This window comes from Saccostrea echinata, unplaced genomic scaffold, assembly GCF_033153115.1.
Source record: "Saccostrea echinata isolate AGI-Se365-2 ecotype Australia unplaced genomic scaffold, CSIRO_AGI_Sech_v1 ptg000012l, whole genome shotgun sequence".
NCBI classification, from domain to species: Eukaryota; Metazoa; Mollusca; class Bivalvia; order Ostreida; family Ostreidae; genus Saccostrea; species Saccostrea echinata.
Genome location: NW_026889761.1, coordinates 14,184,385 through 14,195,558, shown reverse-complemented (window position 1 = coordinate 14,195,558; position 11,174 = coordinate 14,184,385). Strand labels below are relative to the sequence as shown.

At 33.9% G+C, this 11,174-nt stretch overlaps 1 protein-coding gene across 1 annotated transcript; it reads left to right on the top strand.

The window, feature by feature from the left end:
* The first annotated feature begins 10,013 nt into the window (after positions 1 to 10,013).
* Positions 10,014 to 11,174, top strand: LOC133185040 (uncharacterized). Its single transcript, XM_061320103.1, has one exon. It carries the CDS (start codon positions 10,014 to 10,016, stop codon positions 10,638 to 10,640), a length of 627 nt encoding a protein of 208 aa, XP_061176087.1. The 3' UTR covers positions 10,641 to 11,174.

The window sequence follows — 11,174 nt, the reverse complement described above, 5'->3', positions numbered from 1 at the left end:
TAAATTCAAAAATTTGCAATGAACAATTTTGAAAACTTATGGTTACCATGGATTAATATTTTTGAGTTATAAACATTTGTTAAAATACCAACAGTAACTATTTTTCAAATGGAATACTATAGCTCATTGATAAACTTTTTATTTAGTATTTCATTCTTGTTAAAACTAGAGAGGGGAAGTGTGAATGTGTGAGAGAATGTGAGAAAAATTTCATTATGTAACTTAATATGTCACTCTTTGAAATTAAAAAAAAAAAAAAAGAAGACTAACTTTTTTCCGATAAAGTCTATAGTTTTCCATATCTCCTTCTTTGTGGTAAGAGTCACGTACGTGTCTAGCATCGTTTATTTCTTGTGTCATCCATTTAGGACGGATTTCTCTCTTTACTCGTTTGGTTTTAACTTGTGCATGCTGGTCAAGTACGCTATTAAATAATTCGTAGAATTCAGTTAGTATTTCATTAGGGTCATGAATCTGGAGGAGATTGCTAAAGTCTACATCTTTTAAGTCTTGGAGGAATTTATTTTTTATCACACTTTTTGAAATCTCTATACTGAATTTCTATGTGTTTTCCTTTTTTGCTGCATGCATTTAGTTTTTCTAGTGGCACATATTGGGTAGTGATCAGAGATGGCTTTAAAAGGTACATTCACTTCACACATGTTATCTGGTTTATTGGTGTAAAAGTGATCTATTAGGGTACCTGAGGTATTAGTTACTCTGGTTGGTGCTGTGATTAATTGTGAAAAACCAAACTCTTCTAAAGCATACATGTATGTCCAACTTTGTGGGGGTTCTTTGAATAAGTCTATATTAAATTCACCTGTTAAGATAATTTCTGCATCGTCACAGCAGGAGGCACAATTTATTTCTCTAGCCAGATCCTCCGCCCAGCAGGAGGGAGCAGATGGTGGACGATATGCTGAACAGTAATAAATTGGTTTAGAATTCTTTGTATTTAATTTCAGCCAAATTGTTTCTATATTACCAATTTCAAAATCATTTCTACGTTTGTATCTTATATTATTAGAAATATATACCGCAATTCCACCACCTGCCCTCAATGTGCGATCCTTCCTTTCCATATCAAAACCATCAATATTCAACTCAGAATCACTAATGTTATCATTCAAAAAGGTTTCACAAAGTCCTAGAATATTAAGAGTTTGTTTGTTTTGGAGCAGAATTTTAATTTCTTCAATTTTGGGCATTAGGTGACAAATATTCAGGTTCCAAAATTTTATCTTAACAATAATATAATAATTAAATCCCTAAAATATCGTTTACCTTAGATTTTAAACATATCATATATGATAAAAAGAAGGCGCCTATACTTATCCACAATGGATAATCCACGCACCCCAATACAAAAGAGTCGGGTTGTGATGGTCACTATGCTCATTCTGGAAAAAATATATCCTTATCCACCAATTTTATTTGGGGCAAATGGGCTATTCTTGTTATAAAAAATAACTTGCATGGTAAGAAATATAAGATTCGGAAAAATCTTTTAATTTCTGTGAACAGAACGCTACGGAACATGTCACGTGACCGCCTGGATCACGTGATTCGCGCATGGGCAGAACGATGGCAGATGTGCATTCAAGTCGGAGAAGACCACTTTACAATATAATAAACATCGAAATCTGATTTTTTTTTCTTTTATGGAAGTAATTCAATTAATTCACGAACTTTTTGATTACCCCTCGTATTTCTTGTTCATTAACATATCATTCCAAAATTTTACATTACTGATATCAATTTAAGAAAGTTTCAGCTTCGAAATCTCAAAAAAGTTCCCAACAAAGTTTCACAGTTAATCAAAGTATCAAAGTATTTACTATAGTTAATGATAGTAAACTATAGTTAACTATAGTTTACTATAGTAAATTTTTGTGAGGAGTGCCCTTCGATTGTGATAGAAACACTGGCAATATACCCCCCTTCCTTGATCATTATATAGATACAAGTATAATCTACATCATCATGCACATATGCATTATGTAACTCCTTATAAGTAGGATTTTTAATGTAAGAAATTAAGAATTACTTTTATCCTAAAAACTTTTATATTTTTAAAACCTCGTATCACACAGCAAGATCGCTTAATTTGAGTATAGGAAAGACATGGCCAGCTAGATTTTTTCCTATAAGCTAGCAAATTTAAAGAGTGGGTTACATCCTCCTTACCCACTCCCTCAAAATTTACCACAAGAGATACGCCGACAAGAATCACGTACTTGATTCGAACACAATATGTGTTACAATATTTTTGGCACAGTTGTATGTAGTCTTGCAAACGCAACTTCCATTGTGCTAATATTGCCAATCATCCTAAGGGAAAAAATTATGTAAATTAAGCTTTTTCATAATGTAACATTCGGTTTTTTCTATTGGTAAAAATTATTACTTGAAACTAGAAAGGGGAAATACATACTACTGTGTATAAATTTGTGTTAATTTTTAGTATACCAAACACCTCTTTTTATTAACTAATATTTTTTATTATGTAAAAAGCCTCATTTTGTTTAGGCTTTGTTGACACTAGCAAACGACAAAAGGCATTGGTAAAGATTTTGAGCTAACCATTTTTTGTGTCTCTGAGATTGAATATCAGAGGAATTTTGATTTAGTCCTGTCTGTTATTTTTACACAAATTTAATCTTCCTTATATATTTATGAGAAGATTTTTTTACGAGAAAATCAAAGATATATATGAGATCTAATTTTCTTTTAAAACAATTGTCCATTTTTTCACGCAAATTTATTTGAATAGGGTTCGAAAACATTAATCTTTCTTGTAATTTCTGAAGAAAAAAAACGCTCCAGAATTTATTTTCATTCTTTTTTTTACATTATTTACCCAGAGTAAAATTTAAAGAGGATCATTACAATTATACACAGAAACCATGCATTTTTATTCATATACAAGTTTCTCTCTCTGACACCAGCTAAGTAAATAATCTTGTTTTTTTTTTTAAATGACGACTCTGGAACTTTTTTTTTCCATAAAATTTGATAAAACAAATCTAAGAACACGTGTCTTTATGCTCTTATAGTCACCGAACAGCATAATAGCCTATAGTTATTTGTTTTCCTTTAATGGGATAAAACATCTTGTATTATTGATGTACATGTAAGGTATAGTATAACCTTTTGTTACTTAAACTTTAAAGCTTTTAGGCTGCGTGATTTTACCCCTACGTATTTGCCTAACAAGAATATTCCTACCAAAACCAGTTTTTTGTACTAAAAAAAGATACAGGGTCATTATTCTACGGCGTCATTTTTCTACAAATCACACGGAGAAAAATGACCCCAGGCCATAATTTCTACGAAAAAGGGGGTCATTTTTCTACATAGAATATTGACCAGGGGGTCAAATTTCTACATAGAAAAATGACCCCGGTCAATATTCTACGGGGGTCACTTTTCGTCGTTACACCGGCCGAAGTTGGGGCTGAATTTCCAGACATGAATTATGAAGGACTGTCCCGAGATTCGGTGGGCGTCAGACCAAATATCTAGCCCAGCCGAATCTCCACCGAAATTAGGTGAAATCTTGAAAATGAATTAATTTTATCTATATTTAATGCCGTTGACCAGCAAAATATTCAGCATGCGGTCATACAAATATGATTTTAACAATGAAATAGCAGAATCTATATAGGATCGCAGCACTTTTAAGAAACTAGAATGCGTGTTGAAAATATTTATAAACTTAACTTAGAATTTTAACTTGGTTATGCCCTTGCACTAGTGAAAGAATGAGTGCACTTTAGAGTGTCATTTGGAACCTTTTCGGCCACCCATTTTAAGCCTTGAGTTAGACTTTATTGCTAAATTAATCTATGATTATTGTGCATATATATGCGTTTGATATTTATAATTTGCATTTCTTCTTAAACATATTTCTATAATTCTACAAAATGTCATTGACAATAACATGTATAAGCTTTAAATTCCGGAAATTTGAACTGGACCACTTTCGAATTTAAGGTACCTGCAAATGGGCGGAGATATTTAAATCGCATGGTCCAAGTGGAATGTAAACATTTGCACATTATTTCAAGAATGATTCCACAGTATGAATTCAAATGGAGGAGAGAGAGATTGTGTAGTTTCATGATTTACACAAATAAATGATTCATGGCCATACATATTGATCATTTTCATGATTCGTATCCATAAATTTGCTGCCTAGCACCGAATCAGCTCAATCTCAAGTTTTCTTACGTTTTATATTCTGAGTGCTTTTCAGTTCAAAGAATGAATGTATGTATTAGAAAAGATTAACATTTACATGACTTCGATGTCACACTACATTTAATCGTTATTCATTGTACATGTAATACGTAGTAACACAACATGTGTAGTGAAACAATTAAAGTATACATGTATGTAGTACTCACGGTGATACATATTATATGCATGTATAGATAAACAACATTCGGAAATGAAATATAAAATTTTAACTAAAAATTTGAGTTGCTAGCTTAACTTGAAAATTCCAAGAAATACAAACTATCTTTAAAGGTTATGCACTTCATGTAATGCTATTGATGATGAATTTCATTTTTTTTTTTACAATGTAATTGTAATATACAAGCAAGGAATAAACTTATGAAAACCATGCTAGATAATTATTGCTCCTCATTCTATCTCAAATCACCCATACAGAAACTTGAATATATACTTAGTCCAACACTTGAAGTTATATCGGTTGTTTGCACTTTTATAAAACAATCATTAAAATTAAGAAATAAAAGGTCCACATCGGTGTAACATATATTGAGTAAATTACTTAAATTGCACCTATTGTTTATAAACATTCACTGTTGTCTTTTTTTTTTATTTTGTATTGTATTGCTTGACCCATATGGGTGTATTATGCAATAAAGAAATTATAAATGCAATTGAAATTAACATTTTATTGACGGAACAGGTATATTCGATATTAAAAACCATGGTCAAAGAAAATTCTACAACGTTACTATGTCGATAATCACTCGCTTTTGTCTTCAATATCTGTTTCATTTCGCCAATCCAAATATTGTCAGGTATGATATAGTGTTTAGGGATGTGTCTGAAGATGCCTGCAGACCATAATACAGAGGCGACATGAGCTAGCACAGCTACCTACTAATCGTGCAATACCCAGAATTTCCTTCAAAATTCCAAACGAAAAACACAATTTAGGTAAACTTTAAGATCCTAATAAAATTTTCGCAAAATTCTTCAATATTTTGATTATACTTTCCTGTACCCACACTAATATGTGTCTTATAAGATTGTTAATAGGTATTTTCTACGTGTTTCCCTCGCAATCTCTCTCTCTCTCTCTCAATAATGGAAAACGAGGTTCCGTAAGCAGTATCAATTATAGTATTATTATACCTCTATTAAGAATACTCAAATTTGGTTGGCTTGTTAGAAGGCTTTTAAGTAAATAAAGTCTTTAAAAAGTACCATTTACAGCAATAATGACCTAGGAATCATTGTACGTGGGGTATAATGACCAAGTCATTATAGATAATGACCGCTAAGAATGACATGTTAATCTAAATTCCATTCAAATTTAAAAATTAATACATACAGTAATGACTGTTCATTACAGAAAATGCCGTTATAAAAATATGTATAGTCTTTTTATAATACGGAATATGATTGTCCTTCAGATGCGTCATAAAATTTATCGTTTTCATTGAAACTTTCGTTACAATGTCAAATTCAACGAATGCAGACTGGGCTCTTTTGAACAGTAAAAGTCTACACCAGATTGTCATTGTACTCGGAAATGGTATTTGTGAATTTATAAAAATGCATGTTACTGACAATCACAGAGTGTTTTAATAAATCAGCGGTGCAAAAACTTACAAGACTTGCAGGCGAAAAGTATTCAACTTCAATAGCGAATCCCGATCCCGATGAGACACTGATAATAATAGTTCGTAGGTCTAATACACAATTGATTATTTTAGTAATTAAGCCTACAAAAATTGTCGCAACTTATATCGGTATAATAAAACAATTGATTACCCCTTACGAGTTCAACATGGTGAAACAAGGACCCTCGACCTGGCCCACTCGCTGACCTGACCTCAGGTCAGGTCACCTCGTGGGCCAGGTCTCGGGTCCTTATTTCACCATGTTGACCTCATAAGGGGTAATTAATTGTATATTATGCACTGCATTAAAACTGAAAAGACCATCATAATGGAAACAACGAAGGAATACTCGTACATGTACTTGGTGAATATAATGCATCGCTAGATGAGGTGCAAAGAGAAGAACCCAGATGTTATAAAAACTTCTTTAGAATAGATAATGCAGCATTTGAGCAACTTTTACAATCACGTGTAGTTACTCCTTTTGATCTCCTTCCCATAAAAAATATGCTTACTGCTAAAGTCGACCATTATGTATCATTTGCTTTTTTTTGTTATGATAAAAATAGGATGACCCCAATGTGAGTACTTTTGATTGGTTACAAAAAGAAAGGTAAGTGAAGACTTGTATAAGAAATAGAGCATTGTCCTATTCTTAATACAGTTTTATAAGATTCGAAAAATCTTATGATTCACTGTATTAAAATTCTATACATAGTAAGATTTTGTACTAAATACATATCCGTGTGTACAGCCCTCGATTGACACACACGATGAAAGCATATCGAACAGTGGAATGTCACGTGAGTAAAGTGATTGTAATATCAAACGGTTGACATTCGGTGACTTGCTAATTTAGTAGCTAACTCGACCGAAGTTTGGAGAATTTTTCAAAAAATTACATATGAGCCGCAAATTGTCCAACATTGCCCTTTGGATATGTATAAGTTTAGATCAAAATACACATTCTGTGCAAATGAGACGAATGGACAAGTTACGGCTCGATGTAAACAATGTCGTTGAAAACTGGTATGCATATGAATAACAATAGAAATGTGACAAAACTGCTAGACCCCTGTCGCAAAAACCAGCGTCTCTCGGCATTATTAAATATTTCCATGTGATATAATATATCAAATCCTGCTCTTAAGATATTGTTTAATCATTCTGATTCACAAAGTTTATAAGTTTCGGAAATTTATTTTTGGCAACGCACCAGGACTCAACTCTCATAGCTGAAGTGCACTGATCCTTTTTGGTGACCTCAATACTGCAAGTAAATATGCTAAAATCACGTGCTGGCACATCACGTGACAAGTCTAAATATCAAATCTAATCGTCCTCAACATGTAGTTAATAACCATAATTACATTTGTCCGCTATAAATAAAGTACTAAAAAGAATCGCAATCCTGAGTGAGAATATATTTTTTATCACAAAAATTGCTGATATTTCCACTGCGCACTTTAACTGTACTGCGTATTTTGTAGTTTGTAGTGAAGGGTATTGACTTGGGTATTGACTTACGTTGTGAATACTTTTAACATTGCACACAGTATAAAGTGGAACTAAAACCTGTTTTGATGCAGAACGTGAAACGCACTATCCCACGTTAGTATATTTGTTGCCATGTGCGCATTAAACCAGACTTTGAAATTCTTTCTCTACTGGTGATATCTTTGCATTATATTCACCTCTAGGTGAAAACCGACTTGGCAGAGAGCGCCATCTCAATGTTTTGATTTTATAAGGTGCACGTGATTGCACTGCGTATACCCAATTTCGCGGATTCAACGATACACTGATATAGGGGACTATACGCTATTTCACGTATAATACCCGATTTCGAGTATTCTCTCCAACCTGTTTAACTCCACTCAATAAATTCTAATTAGGGGTCGCATAGCCCCCCACCCCCACCCCAAACATGCAAATCCGCTAATAACTCAGCATAAAAATCCAGTTTCCTTTTTAATATTTACTATGATTAGTATCTTTTTGTATCATTGTTGCGGTGTTTTTCCTTTGATGTCCATTGTGTTTTTATTTTTGATACACCATGACTAACTGTGCTCTAACAACCATGCTCTATCAAGATAGAACACACCAGGGTAATGATGCAACAATTCCAATGACCCTTGACCTTACATTGATAAAGAAAAAGAATATAAACAAAGTAGCAGGCTTTATGAGCAAAATACAAGCACATTTAAACATAGTGAAAGTTTATCTTTCCTTAGGTCTACATAAAAAATTCTAAATTTTGCACGTCAATTTTTTTTAAAATCCAAAACGAAATTCACACACGCACATTTTTATAAATGAATGTTTTCGTCTCGCATAAACTTGAAGCATAACAAACCACACACAATGTAGTACAGGGAGCGAGATGGATATTCCTTGTTTTCTAATTCCAACACAAATCGCTGCATCAAGTAATTTAGAGAATCGCTGTTCATCTCGGTCAAAAGTGGACATTTTCCCGTGCCGCACACCACTCCTTAGCTTGAACGTTACGAGGATATTTTTTGAGAGTCTATCAAACGCTGAATTTCATAATCGGACACTTGTACAAACCTTTCATTTTTCGTCTTCGTGTCGACCTCAGGACTGGTGAAATTAACGGCATCGTGTCTAAAATATCTCCTATATCGAAATCCATAATAGGTTCAATTTTTAGTTCCGGTAGATCAAACGTCATACTTCCCAAAGAATCTTCAATCTGCATCTGGTTTCCTAAATGATCTAAGGAATTTTCCTTCATAATTTCGGGTTCCGTATCTATAAGAATTGCGAAGGCATAAAATCACAACCGTCATCTATGGCGTTCAGAATATGAATGGACGAGGCACAGGGGCTTGCTCCCGGCGTGTAATAATTATTTATTTTAAAAAAGTCATATACGTTAATACTAAAACTGTAGTTTTAGTATTAACGTATATGATTTTTTTTAAAATAAATAATTATTACACGCCGGGAGCAAGCCCCTGTGGACGAGGTAGAAAGTTCAAGAAATACAGCGCGCTATACTTTTTGAATCACGTGCTCTTTTTTCATTGGTTATATAAAATGGTATGATGAAATTTTGATAGATCATGGCCAATTCAGTGATGGGAATATGGAGTTGAATTAAGTGCTATTAACGTAAATTTGATAGATCATGGGTAGCTCAAAACCTGAGAACAATGATACAAAATATATAGAGTACCTTTTAACTCGTGCATCTTCAGATATCAGACTCGGGGGACAAGCCCCCTCGTCTGATATCTGAAGATACACTCGTTAAAAGGTACTCTATATATTACTTCAATCATAGAGACATTATGTAATGCCTGAAATTTTAGTGAAATTACTGTAGAGCTTAAGATCTTTTCACATTGTATTTCTATTTTTCTTAGTGAAAATTTTAACAAAAAGTTATGTATCCTAATGTGCAATGTTGTAAGGAAGTTAAATGTTGGTGAAGATGGGGTCACAAGAGTTCGTTCATTGAACACGCAGTTTTTATAAGTGTAGTGCTATCCAAAAATTGTGGGTATGTTTTCATCAATCTCCTGGAATGAAACTGGATATAGGCTAGGTTCTTAATATGTCAAAGATGAAACAAAATGAATTTATTAAGCACGGCATGGTGCATAATGTTTGCAAATTATTCTCAAATAAGGCGTAAATACATTGCAGTTATGAGGCTCAGGTCTCCAATATAAATACGCACAATAATTTAAACATATCCGACCCCGATGTTATTAAAATAAGCGCGAAGCGCTCTCTCTACCCCTATAGTATTACAAAACAGTGGTGAACTTGGTGCCCTGGCGCCCAGAAATGGTGCTTATATTGGCCCTTTTGACACCGGAATCCATCAGGGGCGCCCTCGAGCCATAGTGTCCCGGGCTCACCTAAGCGAGGATAGTCCTAGTTTAGGCGGTAAGCGTTAATTACGGAGTGATTGTTTTTAGATGGGTTCTATAGACACTGTTAACAAAAAAAAATTGTTATAAACTACCTACTTGACTTTAGTGAACTAAGTCGTGACAGCTGCTGTCAATCGCGAGCGAAGGTCGCTGTGGGGGTTCCTCATATCATGCTTCATTCCTGTTCATTTTATGCTCTGTTGCTGGATTCATGAATAAAACCAAAATACACCTATGGTTACTGACCAGCCGTTCTGCTGATTTAATGGAGGAGGGGGAGGCAGATGACTCTGAGTATGATGATACTGATGATATAAAGAGTCTCTTGGAATCCGGAAATTCCGGAGCCAAAACTGATCTACTTGATGATCAGCAGAGTGGTTCAGTGTTAGAAGAAATGGACGCTCTCTTACAGGATGATGATGATGTTGGGTCAGCAATTTCTGAAAAACTGGCCAATATTACTAACAAAGCATTTTCTAAGCAGCATTCTATTGATGCTGTTAAGAAAAAGAAAGAGTCTCACAAGAGACCAAAGAATTGTGACAAAGTTATTGTTCCTAAAGTAAACAAAGAAATTTGGCGTCAAATGCTCAAACAAGCTTTCACTAAAAAGCGTGACCTAAGATTGATGAATGTTCAGAGTTTGATCACAAAGTCAACTTGTGCAGTAGTTAGTGTAGCAAACAAGTTGTTGAATTTGGATGGCCAGAAGCATGATGCAGAAATAAGAAATTGTCTTGATGCGATTTACTTATTAGGCCATGCAAATACCACAATGTCTATGCAGCGTAGAGATTTATTAAGACCAGTGCTAAAAAGTGATTATGCTGCATAATGTGACAGCAATATCCAAGTTACATCTTTGCTTTTCGGAGAAGACCCTCCTAAGTCTTTGAAGGAGACCCGTCAAGTAGGCAATGTTGGAAGGAATTATTCAAAAAACGGGAAAAGATTTGGGTTCAGTCAGAGAAACAAGAACGATTTTTCTTGGAAAAAGAAGAACCAAAGCCAGCAGAAAAGATTCAAAAAAGATCAGTAACAGAAACCCTGACTGAGGTAAAACTTCAATCTACTACATCTGACGAATATGCAAGTTTTATAGAAAAAACTATTTTGAATGCTAAAAAAGACATATTACAATTTGAAGGTGGCAGAATCATGCATTTTTTAGATAAATGGACTGAGCTCACTTCAGATCCAGAAATATTGGGCATTGTGAAGGGTATTGAACTTGAGTTTATTAGTAACCCAGTTCAGTACATTAATGCAGTTCATCAATGCAATTTTAATATGATGTAGAGAAAAGCAATTGATGAAGAAATACAAAAGTTACTTGATAAAAAAGTAATTGTAGAGAGTGAAGTGGAGA